Raw genomic sequence first — 19,148 nt, forward strand, 5'->3', positions numbered from 1 at the left:
GCATATTAGTAGTTACTTAATAATTTATGAATATAGTAAGAAGTGGTGCAGTAGGAGTCTGCTGGTCTTAGCAGTTTGGTAAAAGACTCTGGTTAATGAGGTCTGAACCTCTCAGTCCTTCCCTTTGACAGCTTGTGTGTGACTTGGTGAGGAACACATCTTTCACTGAACCCTATGTTCCTCATCATTTTGTACTCAAACATGCAATGTTGAAGCACTCAGGCTCTGTATAACTCATGACTCATCTTTTGACTGGGCTCAGACAGTGTGGCAGTCAGTGATATTGAGGCAGCAATGGGTTTGGGGGATCCCGATCTCCCCACTGAAAGATGAAGAGCATCACCTACTCTGCATGGCTTTGAGAAAGGTAGATGAAAATAGGAAGATGAATCAATGTATTTTGAGCTCTGTATGTGCTCATGGGTCTAGTAGAAAGAGGAACTGCAGCTAATTTTTTAATTTTGAGCAGAAAAGTTGGACTACTTTTAGTCATTTTTGTTTCGTTTGTAACAAGGATGTATTTTATTGACATCTTCATTTAATTATGAGGTGGAAGGGTGTTGCAAGAAGATCACAAGACAAGGATTGTAGGTCTATTTGTGATAAAGAACATTAGTACAGGAAAGCAATCCTTTGATTGGTGTGGATTAGGGGCCAAAGCAGATTTTGTTTACTGCTTCAGATTAGGCATGCAGATCTATTCACACTTAAAAAAAAGGTTGAAAAAAAGGGACAGAGATGTAAAAGACAATGGTAAGTGATGCACATCTAAACAGACTCAAATGCTCCCCAGTCTCCATTTGGTACCTTTTGAATCTTTCTTCCATAAAGGAGGATTTGCTTAGTTAGAAGAACAGGTGTTATCTAATTAAACACCTAGTTTAACATCTAGTTGGGTAGAGATAGTGATAGGAGGATGGTTGGACTAGATGATCTTATAGGTCCTTTCCAACCTTATGAACTTATGAACTTATGAACTTATGAACTTATAAACTACCAACTGATCAGAAGGGTAATCAAAACAAAGATGAGGAACAGAAGGAAAAATTTCACATATTTTCTGTGTAATACAGGAAGAATGCAGAAGAAGCAACAACAAAATCTTTAAAACGGAGAGCCATCAGAGTAGCATGATCAATGCCAAACTGACACGGATGGTCACCTGCTGGAAGGAAACATTTCAGAGATGTAGACATTGGCAGTAGGTCTAATAGAGATTAAAAATAAATAAATAAATTAAGTGAATCATTAATATTCAAGAATTTGCTTTTAAAGTTCTGAATCTTTCATGTCACATACATTGCATCACACGATCAATTATATAGATGAAGTGAACAAAAAAATGGCAAGGATAATATAGCATCTTTAGATGTAAATTCTCATAGATGAATAAAAGAGAAACATGCTGCTTAATTAGCAGAACAAATGAAGTAAAAAATGGGAGGAAACCTCAAGTAGGAATCATAGAATCATAGAATCATAGTGGTTGGAAGGGACCTCAAGAGATCATCAAGTCCAACCCCTCTGCCAAAGCAGGTTCCCTACACCAGGTCGCACAGGTAGGCGTCCAGGTGGGTCTTGAATATCTCCAGAGAAGGAGGCTCCACAACCCCCCTGTGCAGCTGTGCCAGTGCTCCATCACCCTCACCGTAAAGAAGTTCTTGTGCACATTCATGCAGAACCTCCTGTGCTGCAGTTTCTGGCCATTTTCCCTTGTCCTGTCTCCAACACTGCTGAAAAGTCTGGCCTCGTCACTTTGTCCCCCACACCTCAGATATTTATAAACCTGGATCAGATCCCCTCTCAGTCTTCTTTTCTCAAGGCTAAAGAGACCCAGTTCACTTAGCCTTTCTTCATAGAGGAGATCCTCCAGGCCCTTCACCATCTTTGTGGCCCTCTGCTGGACTCTTTCCAAGAGATCCCTGTCTTTTTTATACTGGGGAGCCCAGAACAGGACACAGTTCTCCAGATGTGTCCTCACCAGGGCAGAGTAGAGGGGGAGGATCACCTCCCTTCACCTGCTGGCCACGCTCTTTTTAATGCATCCCAGAATGCATTAGGAATGACTTAGCATGTAAACTGAGGGCTCAGCAGGAAAAGCAAAGAGACAAGGAAAACAGGCATGAACTTGAATTTAAGGAAAAAGAGATTTAAGCTAGATGACGGAGAAAAGTTCAACTCAGAAGGATATTGGGTTACAGATCAGGCTGCCAAGGGAAGTAGTTCAAGAGGCAGTTATCAAAGAATGTAACACTGGAACCAAAGTACATCAAGAGAGACAGAGTATTTCTACGTGGATTGGATTCACCCTGATAACACCAGTGGCCCAAATGAGAAAGAGCTGTGATTTTTCCAGCCACCTTTCTCCTATTAAAAAAAAAAAAAAAAACAGAGAAGAATTCCTCTTACTCATTTCCAGTGAATTAAACCACATCAAATTTCAAATGATGCAGTATGTCTATCCTCTGACTGTGTGTACTGTCCCCCAGGTCTTCAAGGTTACAGTATTGTCACTGGATGCACACACAGCCATACTGGTAGGAGCAAAACATTCTATCTACAAACAGCAGTGAGCTGGGGTAAAAGAGATTTCTAGTGCATATGCCAGAGAACAGTGCCAGCTTCTGCTGCCATATGGCATAGGGACAAGCAGCAGGATCGGCTTTTCGCAGTGTGTCACCTGGTTTTGCTCCCAAGATTGATGAGCATTAGCCAAAGAGCTGTCCGCATAGGCCTGCAAAGCATGGCCACTAGCATGGGTGGCCTGTTTGCATTTTTAAAAAGAATTATGCTAAAGATGTGTAAGATATCGCTTTGGATTTTGTTGCATCATATTTTTCCTTTTCTTAGTAAGGGCTGAATAGTGACTTCCAAGGAAAACCAGCTATGAAGTCCATTTGTATTCTTCAAAGAAAATTAGAATTATTAAATAAAGTAACATTTCATTCCAAAAATATTCACAGGAGTCCAGTGTTGAAGAGGTTTATTTCAATGACAGCTACAATCCATGTTGTGAAACTTCAGAACAGCACTTTCAGAAAGAACAAAACGATACAATTGAACCGAGGGCAGGAAGCACTGAAACTGCCATTCTCATCTCTAAATTCAGTGCAACAAGGAAAAAATAAATAAAAAAAGAATTATTTACATACATATATTTTCTCTCTCTCTCTCTCCATATATATATACATATATATATATATAGGGTGAAAAGACATTTCTCCTGAAGGATAAGAACATCTCTTTAAAATAAGGAACAAAGCAGAGTTAGCATAAAAGGAAAAAGAAGATGAAGGTGCTGTTGATTCTTGAGGATTTCTGGCTGTTCAGCTATATTGCAGGATGCTGAGATGAACTCCTCCAGCTGCATGTAAAGGTGACAGCTAAACTGCAAGAGTTGCTTCCCAAAGGTCTGGATCATTGCTCATTGCTGCCCAAAACAGCATGAAGACAGTTTTCCAGTGATGCCTCCAGCCATCCCTGAGCAGCAATGTTTGCAGAAAAGCGTCCAGATGTGACCACCATGCTGCTCCTTCAGGCAGGAGTACTGCTGGCTCCCACTGACCTTTCCCTGGCATGGGATCAGCTAATTTGGACTTCTCTCAGCTGAGCTGACGACTGTCACAATGCTTGTAGGTACTTAATTATTTTAGAGAATTCTGCCAAATTGGTGGAAACCCACCAACAGATTCAGACATGGAGGGAGGAGTGGGTGAGGAATGGGCTGGTGACTATGGGGCAAAGAGAAAGGAAAAGAGGTAAGATTTAACTAATGGCATTCTGGCACCCCAATGGCTGTTTTTTCCCCTGGTGCAGATACAGGTGAACAGTGATACGCTGGCAGCTCTGAGGGCACAGGAGCCTCATTTGAGGGTAATTTAAGACACATATGAAAGTCCTTCGGTTGATTTTTCTAACATATTTTGACTTCAGAGTCATAGTAAAGTAAGTCTGAGACCTGAGCTCTGTTTAAATGCTGCTGCTTTGGGTAATGGAGGGGAAAGTCAGTTCAATTCTCACCAGGAGTCTCTGAGCACTGCATGAGGTGGAAGGTCGGGGGAGGTGTCTTCTTACACCAGCTAAATTATGTTGAAGTGCAGTCATGTTGCTGGATGTCCCAGTCAATGTCAAAATGTGGCCAGTTTGCCTTCATATTCACACTTATTTTCTTTCACTTTTTTTCCATTTTGCTTATCTCTGTTACCTTATACCTCATTAGATCTTCTGGCTTTGTAATGCTTTACTTGACTAAAGCTTCAAATTTATCCTCTTGTCATGGCTGCCTGCATGCATGAAGTTGGCTGTATCTGTGAGTATTCAGGTTGAACAGTCACTGGTACAGGTTGCCCAGAGAAGCTGTGGGTGTTACATCCCTTCGGGTGCTCCAGGTCAGGTTGGATGGAGCCCTGGGCAGCCTGAGCTGGTGGGTGGCAGCCCTGCCCACAGAATAGGGGGTTGGGAATAAATGGGCTTTAAAGTGCCTTCCAACATAAGCCATTTTATGATTCTATGAATGGACCTTGAATGATTTGCATTTGCTTGATTTCCTTAATATTTCAGAAACAGAAGAGGAAAGCCACACTCTTCTCCTCTCCCTTAAGTCATCAGGCAGTACCCAGTCTCTGCAATGGAGCCGAAGGCCTTGGGGCTTGAAAATAGATAATAAATAATATATGAAATAATAGTAAATATTTAAAAGGTTGTCTTAATGCACCTCTCCAGTTCTACTGGGTCTTTGCAAGACAGATCCCTTCTTTTAGCCATAGCTTCAACCAACTCCATGGCTTTTTCATGCAGTAAACTCTGCTCAGAATAGTTTGCTTCCTCCATCAGTCTAAACATGGGCCATGTCTACGCCTTGCTGTTTTCAGGATTTTCCTCATTGTGGCCATCCCTAGGGTTGGGAAGCATCTCTTGGTTGAGCATCCAGTGAAGTGCGTGCTGACTGCCTCCCTGCTGTGCACCAGAGTCCAGCCAAACAGCTTGGCACACAAGCTAAAATTTGAAAGAGTGTCTCTTGGCCATTGCATCTGTTCAGACTGGTGGCTTTTATTCACATGGTTTCTTTGGAGAGCTCTAGTTATTTTGCTGCAAGGTAAAGATTGCCATTGAGTTGATGCTGGGGTCAGAGTGAGGCTCCTATGATTTGGGCAAGTCAGAGAGCTTCTGGGTACACACTCTCACTTGAGGTGATTTGAGCTTTACTTGTATTATTCTCCCTCCATTTGCTGTGCTTCAGGACTTGCTCCACACCAAAGCAGCAGACAGCAGGTTAAAGTAAGAGCAGCTGCCACCTCTTCCTTGGCCCTAAAAGAAACTCCATAGGTTCAACAATTGAGTGGAAAACACCACATGCAGCCTGCAATGCTCCTGCACTGCTCAGCCTCTCAGACCGTGAGCCACTGAAATCCCACAGGCTGGGAACCTGTGCTGGGCTGGCGGCATGTCACGCTTTTGTGCTCTCCTTTTCAGCTCATCACTCTTCACTGGGTATGTTCTTTTGATTTGTGAACTGCTGGTCTCTAGGAATTTCAGTGCGACCTGGTTATTTGTGGTTTGGCTCTCTCCACCTAGCGTTTTATGTATATATACATCTAAGTTCATCTCCATCCTAAGGCTGATGAGTTCTCGGCCCCTCTCTGGGTTTCACTGGCTCCTGCAGGCAGTGTCTGGCTGCTTACATACAGGCACACCACTGTGCAGTAAACCCTTCCAGAGGTCTCAGAAAATAGCCACCTATGGCAATTATGGGGCCATCAACCCCAAGTCATAGGCAGGAGCCTGCAAGTCTCTCTTTCAACTATCGCTGCCACAAGGGGTAAAGGTTGACATTTTAATGGCAACCAGTGCATATTTTACACAAATGAGGCTATTGAGCACAGTAATACACAGCCAGTGAGTTAACTACTTAACTGGATCGTTTTATGAGTAAGAGGAGCAGCTTCTTCTGAAGAGAGTAGGATGTCCCTGTCTGATCTGTTGTAGACACACTCAGAATTAAATAAAGCACCCAGGGGTATTTTCATAGTAACAACAAAACACTAAAGGGAAAAGTCCAGAGCCTCCCATAAAAGCACAGAAACCATACAAAACATCTCTGTTGTGCACAAAGGATGGTGTTCTTCCTTCAAGGATACGTAAAAAATTTGAACTCTATTGAAAAATATATCAACATTTTCTCCCTCTTGTACAAGCAGAATGAACAGCTTCTGTGGGAGTCCAGGAGAATAAGGACTAGGTCCACGTTAGGAAATGGTACTTAAAGAATTTTTAACAGCAAGAAATAGAATATAGACCAAGACGTCTCCCTGGTTGCAGTTTAATTCAGTGTTTCCTGGTCAAAAATGAGATATTTCATATTCTTAAGAAAGAAACTGGAACTGACAAATTCATTACTTAATCAGACTAATCTAGTAAATTAAGAGGTAATTCTGAAGAAATAATGAAAACTCTCTGGTGGCATATTAATTATGACTTTCTTTTCAGCTATTAAGAAAGGAGGATTACGGATGTAGCCACGAATAAAAAGAGATCTATTTTCAGGGTCAGTGGATTTATCTTTTCACGGGCCTAACAGAAGAGAATAAATTGATTTCTCTCTGTGCAGGTGATTTGTGAAGCCTACCACTGGAGATGTCTTTTTTTCTCTACATTGCATAATTAAACTGGATCTGTTTCAAAGTTCAGCATCTACTCAGATGCACACAGACCGATGTTTTTGAGCAAACATCTTACAACCTCTGATAACATGCAACTCTGCATGCTCAAAGCTTGATTTCTTAAGTGCAATATCATTCATTAAAATTTGCTACCTGAGCATTTTTTGCCTCCTACCTAGAGCTGACATTAACAGAAAGCTGTTTGGGGGATACTGAGGAACACTGTGCCATCATACTTCGACTGCGTGGTAATTCTCCATAATACAGCAGTACTGAATTCCATGGTATATGAAGGGAAATCAATGGAGAATTAACAGGTTTTGCATAGAGGTGCTTTCTCTGCCTAGTGAGCACTATGTCTGCATTTCAAAATGAGCAGCTGGACACAATCTAGATCCTATTTTCTCTATTCTCTTGTTACCCAAAGAAAAGAAACACAAGATCTGAACTGTACTTTGATGTAATGCTGTTAACCTCTGTTTTCGTTGTTGTTTCCAAAGTCCAATTTCCCTGAACATAACAGAAACAAACAACAGAAGGTGAGATTGACTTTTGAACCTGTTTCCTGATAAGAAAAAGAAAGAAAAAGTGTAGTTTAAAAAACCCCAAACCCATCTGCTTTCCAGGGAGTACTTCGTGACGACCACCGACTGCTGATTTGTGAGCAGTCTGCAGGCTTCCTGTGTGCCATCACATGCCTGGCACCAGCTCGAGGCCAGGACAGAGGCAACACAGCCAGAAGCTGCATTTTTCTGGTGCCCTGCACAGAGGCACATTAACAATAAAATTAACCCCTCCTACACCACCTCAATGAAAATTCGTGCCAAGTCAGCACAGCTCTGCAGCAGCAGAGATATAGCCAGGGCAGTGCGTAGTCTCTGGGTTTCTAGTAACTGCTTTCTGACATACTGGCCATTAAGTGGAAACAAATTAGGGAAGACAGCTTCTTTGTATCCTGGGGGAAAGTGGCTGCAAGACAGAGTCTGCATGGGAAACCAACATTTTACACATAGTGATAGAATAAGGGGAGTGGTTTTCACCTAAAAAGGGGGATATTTAGATAAGATATCAGGGGGAAGTTTTTCACTAAGGGGCTGGTGAGGCTCTTACATAGGTTGCCCAGAGAGGCAGTGGATGTCCCATCCCTGGTGGTGTTCAAGGCCAGGTTGAATGGGGCCCTGGCCAGGCTGAGCTGGTGGGGGGCAGTACTGCCCATGGCAGGGGGTTGGGACTGGATGATCTTTGATGTCCCTTCCAGCCCAAGCCATTCTACAATCCTACAATTCTATGATTCTATGATCTTCCATTATAGTCCTTCAGAAAGCAAGCAGCCTAAGGCACAGAGGCAATCTGAAAGTAAAAAGCTGCCTTACCACGTACTCCTCTTGAGTCCTTCCTCTTTTATTATGGCAATGTTTTACTCACAACATCACTCCACTCTTTTATCTCATTCAAAATTAAAAATAAAATGCATCGAAAGAACAGAAAATAAGCATGGAACTGGACTTGAATAGACACAACAGCTTTTGGGCCTTGCCCCTCACCTTTGACTACACCTGTAGCCTCACTGCTGCTGAAAGCAGTTCCAGCTTCCCCAGCAGCCGTCACATTGTCAGTTCCTTGCATGGACATGGTGGTGGCAAGTTGATGGTTGGACTTAGTGGTCTTTTCCAACCTTAATGATTCTGTGATTTTCCAACCTTAATGATTCTGTGTGCTGGTGCATTGGAGCAGAGCCAGGTGATTAAAGTGAGTTAAACTCATCTATTCCTCTGGAGTGGCTCCCCTGCTAGGTTTTATCGCATGGATGTACAGGTTGCACTGCATGAGAGAGGAGGGAGAAGGAAATGGGTAACCTGGAGGGGTTGCAGGTGTATGGGATGGGGCATGGAAGAGGGGAACTGTTTTGTCTAAAGGCACTGAAGTTTTATGAAGGTGATTGTGGAACTCTTGCTTTCATCTCACCACACCAAAACCTTGTGCTGCTGGGAAGACAAAGCCCAGAAGAGAAACTGCATTACTGCTTGCCTATGACCCTGTGGTCAGTTTGTAATCCCTGTGAACATACACATCCATCTTCTAGAGAAACTGACTACAAGTCTCCAGTTTTGCAATCTTTTCCTTCAAGAACCAGCTGTTAAATAGCAACCATTAACTTGTAAATGAGAGGAGGATAAAATACTTGCTTTTATCAACAGAGATAAAATAATACTTTTTCTGTTTTTTAACGAAAAAAAAAAAATATCAGAGCCCCAGCAAGGTCTCATATTACTCAGACTTTTATTTGTAGCTTTTATACTCCAACACTTGCTGGTAATGTATGAAGTATGAAATTAAATCAATTGGCAGAGCAAATTATAAAGTACAAAATGAAATGCATTATCCTGTTTTTTTTTGTTTGTTTGTTTGTTTTGTTTTTTTTATTTGTTTTTTTAATTGTATTTCTTTGTCATTCACCTGCTAATTCCCCAAATCCAGCCACTTACAATGAATCTCCCAGTCAGTAGTGGGATTTAGCAGGGTTCTATTTTAAAACAGTGTTCACATTACACTCGAGAGCTGGCAGTGTATAGTGTTGAAGGGCACCAGGTACAAAAGCCATCAGTCCACAACTATATTTGACTTCCATATGCTTACCCAAGCTCACCTCCTGTGCTGGAAAGTTAACACATGATGTGTAATTTTTTTGAATAGTTGTTTTTTTTTCTTTTTTTCTTCCTTTTTTTTTTTTTAATTGTGCTTATCAAAGCTCATATTTATGTGGTTTATGTGGGATAACTGGGATGTGGTTGCATGACTAATTTTTAAAGCTAGTGCACAGCCCCTCAGGAATGCAGCCGGACGTAAGTCCTCAGTGGCTTGGCTGTGATGACTGAATTGAAATACGTTGTAATGCTTCTGTGTTCAAGAAACATGAGCTCACTAGAAGTTGAAACTATAGCTGAAGTATTAAGTGATTTGTTACTTTCTGGGTTTTATTACCATTTTGAAGTAATTTTTTTACATAAAATTAAGCAACCTCTTAAAAACTTAGCACACAAGTTAAGGTGATAGAGTCTGATCCCGTTCCTGCTCATTTGCACGTATTATCATAAAGGGCAGGACTTGAAAAATGCCCTTTGGTTTCCCCCCCTGAATTTTGCAGCAGTTTGCATCTTTTAGAAAACATATAATTAGAATATCGGAAAACTGAAGATTCATCTCCATCACCAAACCACACCTCAATTCATAAATTCCTTATTTTTCAAAAGAAACTATTTTTTTTCTCTAAATCAAAATCACTCTGTAACTTGCTTAAAGGCACCAGTTCTGTAGATAGCTTTTCAGCATGCATGAGAAAAGTGCTATTTAATTTCACACTCAACTAATCCTTTAACAATTTTCTTTCAAGCAGAATATAAGAGGTTGTTATTAATTCCTTAATAAAATAAAAAATAAGTTATTGCAGATATGTCTTTAACCTTGGACTAGCGTGAGTAATTTTTTTCCCCTCAGATAAGACACAGAAGATCAGCACAAATGGCAATTGATAAATTGGCCTATGGGAATTACTTGGGAGACCCCTTCCTCCCTTCTCTCTGGCAATGCCTCCCCTGAACCACTTCTGTTTTTAACATCAGTTTGATTCCTCCCACCTCTGAACCACCAGTGACAGAAGTTGTCAAGGTCTGGTGTTACCCACCTCAAGTTTTAACTCCCAATTATGTTGAAGTAATTTAAGAAAGAATTTCACAAAGAATACACCAAGTTGAGACTCTCATTTGTCAGGAGTTCAGTTTGTGTCTTTAAGGCTTATGTGCTTTTTCTGAAGTGCTAGAATTTGCTGAAGAGAAAAAAAACTATCACTATCCTTTGCAAGATGTAGCAACAGCAATTCCATTCTACATTCAATCAATTCCATCTATATCTTTCAAACCATCCTCTTTCTTTTTCATCATAGAATCATCATAGAACCACTTCTGCTGGAAGGGACATTCTTACCAAATCTCAGAATCTCACTGTCTTATGGGCCTCAGCCTAAATAGCTGCTGGCATCCTGCTCAAAAAATTAGAATAAGAAAAGTAGAAGTGCTGTTATTCACAGAGGACTTCATATAGGGCACTTCTGCTCTTGCTAGCAGATGCTGAAGATGAGCATCGCTGGCTCCTAATGGGGAGACACCCAGGTAAAAAGAAGTCACTACCTCTGAATGGCAATGGTGGTAGTAGTAGTAAAAGATGTAACAGCAACTTCAGATCTTCATGAGAGTACCTCTGGACAAGTAAGCTCAGTTTCATTTTCACCACCACTCTCTTTTCTCCAGGCACTTGAAATTAATATTGTATGAATAACTCTCATCACTAGCCTTAAAACCTGTTAGGAATGTAGAAATACAAGGTTTCTTCTGGGTTTCTGAGTCCAAACTCTTCCTACAACAGGAAACACACACTAAGTTACATCAGAAACACCTCAAGAAGGAAGTTTCTCATACACTGATCATGTTCCACTTGAAAATTAATTGGTGTTTCTTGACTCCAATGCACCTATTGGAAAAAAATGCTCCAAAATCTGTTTGATCAGTCAGTCAGAAACTATCTTCCAAATGCCAGACTAAATTCATTATGGCTCATTTCTACCTACATGCTTTTTTCCCCAGATTGATTGTTTAGCACAAGCTGTGATTTTTCCCATCCTGACATTTACTCGTGTCCTGACAGAATGTGCAGCTGTGCTGGAGGTGCAGGTGGATCATTCTGTACCCCCCTGGTACCTGAGCAGGTGAAGGCCAAACCCTGACAACCCCTTCCCATGCATTTTGGTGGACTACTTTCCAGTTCACAACTCAAGTCAGCCACTAGGAAGGATTAGGAGGAAGGAATCTCTTTCCCTTGCCAGAGCCAAAGAAATCTGCAGGTAATACAAAGTGCAGCCTCAATATGGCAGCTCCATTTTTATTGAAGGCGTTTGGCATGGGCTATCCAGTTATATATGCAGACAAGCATAAAATGCATAGACATCACTTTTTGAAAGCTGTCATTTCCCAAAAGGAACCATTAAGAGAGAAGCATGCTGTGGGATCTGTATTAAAAAAATATATTAATTTACAGTCGTTTTTTGAACACCTAATTTCCCCAGCAGGCCCTCTGTAACAGGACTTCAAACAGCCACACACGGTCTCATTTAGTGAATCTACAAGGAAGACGTCTGCATTATGTTTGCTAAAAGAACTAGGATTTCAATTCCAGCTGCTGCTGGGTGTGCTTGATTTGTATATTAATTATGCCTGTTTGTAGCTGTAAATTTGCTCCAGATTAGCAGCCCATTGGCTCTGCACAGGGTTTTATTGTACTGAGTGGCTCCTTGCACTTTCCTAGTTTTCAAATGATTCCATATTTCTGCTTTTCAAATGCTTTTAATACCTCTCTCATCCATTGTGAGCTTTCAATCCTTATTCAGACTTTTCTTTTTCTTTTTTTTTTCCTTTGGCTCTTCTCTCCAGACACTTCTGGCTGGTGGCGTGCCAGCTTTGTCCATGGTGCTGCTCTCAAGCACAGGATGAAGTACTTCCTCTCCCAAGGTTACAGGGAAATGCAGTTTATTCACTCTTGCTACGTGGAATGGCTTACACTAAGGGCTTCAGGAGTTACATGAGTGCTCAGTGGAATGCATACGCAGTCCCACCACCCCACTGACTTTTAATGCTCGTCACGTTGAAATAAGACTGTCCTACATGTGGAACAGTTTTGCTCTCGATAACCGAGTTTTCTCCCCGCATTTCAAAATGCCCAAAAGTTCTGAGCTGTCAGCTTTGTAGCTAAGGCCTGCGAGATATGCTTGGAAACGTAACGCGTTTGAAATCGGCTGCATAAATCGGCCTTTGTTTAAGGCGCTTCGACTTGTGTCTGTGCGGGAATGTTTGTGTACGGTTAGGATATAAATGTCGATGGGGTCAAGCTGATTTCCCCCATATTTTAGGAAAAGAATCACTCTGAGCTGAAAAACTGTATGCCAAGTCTCTGCCCGAAGCCAATTTTTATGATCGAATTAAAAACCTTTGAGAATAAGAGGTTATAATGAAAATACTAACACAGCCTTAGCCGTGGCAGCACTGGCAGGCACTGCAAGAATATCAGGAAAGCTCTCCCTGCCCACAATCTAAACTAAATAAAAAAGATGCCATTTTCTAACATACACCCCAGGCTAGCAAATAACAATGATTTAATGTACTTGCCCTGTGGTAATATAGTACTGCTGCAAACCTCTAAGCCAATTTTTCATTTCTTTTCATTTCTTTTTCTTTTTTACTCTTTTTAAACATATATGCCCCATAGGGAAAGGATTGTAATTTAGCTCTTATTTGTGGATATATCGCTTTCATTTCAACAATTCTTGAAAGCCTTCCTGCTGTCACACACTGCTATATGCAAGCACCCAACTGAATAAAGACCCACCAGGCTTTTTCAGGAGTTTATTCACAGGTTTGGCTCTGCTTATTGTAGTATGCACCACATTTAAATTAGATGAGGGCTACTGTATAGCGATAACATTGTCAATGACTGGAATCTCACTTTCCTCTCTAACAGTCTGAAGCAAATAAATGTATTGGTTGTTCATTAACAAGTAAACAGTTTCTGCTACAATGTCAAGGAAAAAGAATGTGTTCATTAATATGAACGATCTTCATCTACAAAGATGATTTACACAATGCATGTAATGAGATAGGTTTTCCCCTAACTAGTACACTACCAAACGGAAAAGCTGATTCTTAGGACTTCCTTGAAATTACATTATTGTTTGTTTACCAATAAGAACGACAGTCTCAGTCACCTATGCCACCATTGTAAGCTCTATAGTAAGTACTTAAAAAAAAAAGAGAGATTTCCGGAATCGCTTGTGGAATTAATAAAATTGATAACTACAGACTTACACTGCATCAATGATACATATTAATTCTGTGATGAGTTAAGCTAAAAATAAGATTAATTTGGTTATAGAAATTCCTTAAACAACAACAATGAAATTATTTCAAACTTGAAAATTGTCAAGAATTTTCTGAAAAAGTCCGCATACACTGGCTAAAAAAGCAAAGCAGTTTGGATACACCAATGTAATCAGCATGCCTTGTGCTTTTCTGTTAACCCTCTGAGTATAGCTGTAGTACTCTGGATTTTTTGTACATTAATGCTATGAAAATTAAACTAACAGAAATATTAATTTATATGTTGCAACTTAATGAATCATGTTCTAAATATATTTGGGCCAGCCACCTTATCTAGTAGGAGATTAATCCATCCTAGATTTCTAATTGTACGCTAGAGAAGCCAGTCTTGAGCATCTACAAGGGAAGCTGAGATGATTGCCTTAGGTTAGACATGTAACTATTAGTTGGATGCATCTATATGAGATGAAGCCCAACTCAGGACCTGTGCTATCACCTATCACCTACCCTTCAATTCATTTTCACATCAAAGTTTGCTTACCACATGCAAGCTCACTAGAATATTGCACTTAGACTGAAGACCATGTTATCCCCACTTACACTTAATTGAGAGGAATTAAGTTGGAAGTGATCCTGTTCTATTCTGTTAATACTAAGATCAGCTCGACAAGCACCTCTGGAGACCAGATAATAGATGACCTGAATCGCCCTGTGGAAGAGCTTCTCTCTTTCTCCTTGGTGATAGATGAGGCCTACCATGATGGCTATCCATCTCAGTTAACTACACTGGCTTGACAGGAGGAAAATAGCCTTGTATACATACAAAGCATTTCAAAAGTTATATGTTTTTAGCACCTATATGTTGATTCAAACAGAAAATGAAGAAAGAGGACAGGAGGACCAGTCCGTATTTCAGTAAAATGAACGTGTGTGCTATATGCTCTTTCAGATCATCACATTATAAACAGTCTTTCGTCTTTGATTCCTTTTTTTCCAGTGGTGTTTCAAGTATTTTGGGGGGCACATTATCTGTTCCTACTTGCTCCCAGGAATTCAGACATTAGAAAAGAAATGGGTCAGATGCTAACATACAAGTTTTGTTTCCACAAAAGCATACATATATATAAATGTATATGGTTACATTTAAAACATGTGAATATATACGAAACCAATGTGGAAACTTCTTTTAAAACACTTTTAAGGTTCAGATACTTTTCCTTGAAGCCTATGGAAGAGGTTATCAACAATTTGAAACTCAATATACAACAGACCTAAAAATAACTTAAATGTTTTTATAGTTACATTAATAAAACATAAGCCAGAGATCAGAAACACATAAGATGCTGAGGATGAGTAGGGATTTCAGGATTTGGGATTATTTTTATGTATAATTTATGTAGTGCAAGATGGTGTAAGATGAAGGAGCCAAACATCTTATTTTAATGATAACCCTGTATTCCAAAGCAAAGCAAAGGTGACAGGAAACTCCCAGATGGGTTTTGAGTAATATTTCTCATGCTTAAGGTGAAATGTATATTGTTTTTTTCTTCTGACCTCCCTCTCTAATTAAGAAGAATGGCCATCGGCCTTTGCTTTAAGGCTGCCAAATTTTCCCAACAGTCAAAAAGCATGTGGTATTAATGGACACTTCTTTATTTAAAATGTATGTCTTGCATTTACATGGTTGAGTTGCATCTATTCGAAAGGGATGGCTGTACTACAGTGTGGGAAGGGCGATGCAGGAAAAAGATGTGCCAGAACCTAATTTACTGTAACTTGATGTAGGTAAGTAAGTGGCACAAGGGAGAATTTATTTTGGCTAGGTTTGGTCCCATGAACAAATAATAACTGTCCAACCCAAATGTTACTAAAATACAGCCATTCACAGTACAATGACAGTGACTGTGCTCTGTCTAACAAGGGACTTTCCAGGGACTTTCCTTGGCATGGTCAAGGATGAGCTCGTTCTCATACGCAGCTTTTTCCAAATCCTAAAACACGAGAACTTTCGCATGGCAGTTCCCTTACCCTTTCACTTCCTGCCTCTGTGGAATTTTCCTACATGACACATGCATGCTTCACTTAGGTTAATAACTTGGGTTTCAATTGGAGTGACTGAGGCCACGCATAGGCACAGGACTTCTACATACAGATGTATATTCCGAGATCAGGCTCCTAAAGTGAGATTTGTTCTACTAAACTCAACAACCTTAAGTTTGGTATCTGATGTGAGCTCCTACCAGTGGTTGCTTCTACAGTCAAAGAAGTGAGATCAACACCATGAGTCCTCCCTAAAATGTGTGCACAACAGGTGAGATGAATCAAACCTGGAAATGGTCATCTCTGTTCTGCCAAAGAAGTCTGGAGATCTAGCTTAGGCTAAATTTCTCTCTTCTAGTTTAACAGTAGCTGAAGTAAATTGCACTGTGTATGAAATACTTGTACCATTTGTGTGAAAATTCACAAGATGAAATTCCTACATTCAAAATCTTCCAAGTTTTTAATATATAAATTCTTACGAATGAAGCAATGAAAGATGTATTTTAAAGGATGCAGAAACAAAACAATTCCAGTGTTTCTTACAATGTGGTTCATCTGATGCTTCCAACTAGAAATGCAAAAGAACATTACACCAATCCCAACAAGGTGCAGATACACATTCAGTGCCACAACTGCTTGTAGTGATAGCTCCATGGGCAAACACAACTCAGAACAGAAACTGCACTTTGGGCAACTTGCCCGGTTCCTCCAAACTTTATTTATACTTCCCAGCAAGATCAGCAAAGTCTGCATATCTTTTTGGGCAGCATACTGATATTTCCATTCGCAGGATACTAAATACAAACAGACAAAGGAAAGATAGAAAAAAGAGAGGGGGAAAGAAAGAAAAAACCTCATTTTTATGATTTTTTAAAAACACCATGAAAAAAAAATTTAGATTTAGATGGGAAAGCACAAATATTGTCAATTTAATATGGGCAAAAAGTGAAAGTGCTATTTTAATAATGTTACCTTTCATTTTAGAATAGGATTTTGGAAGCTGTATTTTCTATTCTAGTAAAATCTTGAGTGAAGTTATAATAACTTTTTTTTTTTAATTTTGAATTACAATATTTGAAACAGAAGTCTATTAAGTATAATATTTCTGTGGAAGCCAACTTTATGATAATGGTTAAAAAATGCTGCAACGCTGTGCTGAGGTTTTAACAAACCAAAAATATGTATATTCTGTGTAAATGCCCATTTTATTGAATATTACAAATAGAAATGGTGAGTTATTTTTAGTTTCTCCACTCTAAGACAAAAACTTTCACTAATACAGGTTAGGCTTTACATATATATTAAATGACTTTATTTTCCCCAATTCAGAAATACTGTAGCTGTTTTAATGGTAATTTTCCATTTTAATATTTAACTTTCACCACAGTATTAACTGTGGCTATCTACGGAATAACAAGGTCATGCTGAGTGAAAGGATGTCTGTACATTTTTGAACTGGGAACTTCTCAACTAGATCATTACATACAATTACATGACAGAACGTCTTCTCAAGCCATTTCCCAAAACTCTGCATTGTCATTAGCAGCAAACGATAGGGAAGCAATCTTCCGTGGCCATCATCATGTCATCTTCTGTAAACTCTATGGCTACCCTTAACATTATGCAGGAACAGTTTCCCATTGTTCCTGCATAATGTCCTCCAACAACAGTCATCTTCTATGGAAGCGTAATGCAGGTTCAGAATGAGCTGCTGTGGAAGATACTATTTGTTTCACTATATTTTTGTTGTTAAAGCCCATGTTTGTAGCCCCTAAGCGATAGTGTGTTTGGTACCATTTTGGCCAGAAACTAGCAAGGAACTTTAGGGTACTATAAAAGGTATGTGCGTATAAAAGCAAAAAAGCCAGAATAAAGCCCTAATGTGGGCTGTCAAGATTTAAGTTGATCCTTTACTCAGAGGGTTAACATGTGCTAAAATTACATACTGCAGTTCCTAACTTCACTGATGAAAACATTCACTGCTTCTATCTTGAAATAAAAAAGCAAAACAGGCTTAACCCTTTGAGGATAATATTAGCAGCAAATTACAATCTAAACAGAGAACAAGTATTTCAATTAATTAGGAAATAACTCTTACAAAGGTTCTGTAAGCACCCTTTTCTGTTCCACTATCTCAGCAGTTAGTGCTGGACAGGTTGGATATAATCAACTCACACAGATCTGAAGGATTTTCAGGATCTCAAAGGGTTAAAGCCAAGACTTTTGAGTAAAAGTGTTTTATTAAAAGGGTGAGTTAGGTGAGCGAACAGTCTCGGATGAACTTGGTGAATAGTCTTCCGATTCGGAGTTGAGTTCAGGTGGAGCCTGCTGTGCCTTGTAACGTCCCCTCACATCCTGGTTGCGTCTTCGTCGGAAAACCTGCCTCTCCTTATCAAGAGCGGTGGTCTGGCAGGGGCATAAAATGAGAATAAATGAAATTAGGCTGTGTGTGAAATGCAAAGCTAATGAAAACCATGAGTTTTTATGTGGCCCGCAAATACCAGGGATAATAAATGTTCAGACCGAATTAAACCTGTTCTGTTTCAGTCAAGTCTGAACGGTTTAGCCCACAACATGGCTAAATGCTTTAAAAAGTGCATTTCCCAAACCTTAAGAGGTAGTCTGACATCATCAAGCAGATACAGTACCATATATATGGATGCCATATGTTCTACTTCTGGATGCTATTAATTTCATATTTTAGTAGATTTGAGTTTCAAGCCAAATACCAACAGACCTTCCCCCCACCCTTCTCCAAGTATAAATGCTTCTATAGGTGAGGCAGAGATGTACGATCGTCTTTGATTTGACCTAATGGAGGTTGATACACACTCACCCATGTTCAAGTCAGTGCAATTGGCTAACAAAGATGGATTGGGATGAAGTTGTCAGACAAGAGAGGAAAAACAAACACTGAGGGGAGCTAGCCCAGCTCTTTCATACTTCCTCATGCTACCCAATGGATGTTCTTAGGAAGAACACTGAAGAGCTCTGATGGAAAGACTCATTTAGCCTTACTATCCTGCCTCCTCCTGTTAATCAGGGTCTATCAAATTAAATAGTCTGATAATTTTATCAAGGATCCAAGATATGGATGTGGAAATACAGAAATGGGGAGGCAGAATTTTTATTCGATGGGCTTCAATTTTTTGATTCGTTTCTGCCACTGTTGAGAGTGTGGTTCTTAATAAGATGGCTGTAGCTTCTAGACACAGCCCTTCTGCTTTGTCTGTCACATTCACAAGGTGAAGCTGCAGTCCAGGGCAGTCCAAGCCTGGTCAGTGATTTCAAACTAGGGGTGTTTTATTTCTGTTTTCTTAAAGTCACTAAAAATACGAGTTCAACAGGATGGCCTTGATTCAGCAAGAGCATTTTGACACAGTTAACTGCTTTCTGAGGCAGGGCTACCTTCTTGAAACATGGCCCATGATTTTTGGGGAAAAGGTGAAAAAAGAGAAAAGGCAGGTGAGAGTACCCACAAAATACAAACGGGTATTTGGTAATGACGCTGGAGGCAAGGATAATGATG

At 40.0% G+C, this 19,148-nt stretch overlaps 1 protein-coding gene across 3 annotated transcripts in view; it reads right to left on the reverse strand.

Annotated features, from left to right (window-relative positions):
* Positions 1 to 12,878: 12,878 nt before the first annotated feature.
* The window catches only part of DCLK1 (doublecortin like kinase 1), a 230,980-nt gene continuing 224,710 nt past the window's right edge, over positions 12,879 to 19,148 (reverse strand). For 2 of the 3 annotated variants that reach the window (XM_065730235.1, XM_065730237.1), the window contains one exon: positions 12,879 to 18,025. In XM_065730235.1, coding sequence (XP_065586307.1) covers positions 17,861 to 18,025 — 165 coding nt within the window. In that variant the 3' untranslated portion in view covers positions 12,879 to 17,860. The remainder of the gene's footprint in view (positions 18,026 to 19,148) is intronic. The other variant, XM_065730236.1, reaches the window with a different exon arrangement.

The sequence above is a fragment of the Cyrtonyx montezumae genome, unplaced genomic scaffold (genome assembly GCF_038088225.1).
Source record: "Cyrtonyx montezumae isolate F1298 unplaced genomic scaffold, pur_monq_1.0 scaffold_12, whole genome shotgun sequence".
NCBI lineage: Eukaryota > Metazoa > Chordata > Aves > Galliformes > Odontophoridae > Cyrtonyx > Cyrtonyx montezumae.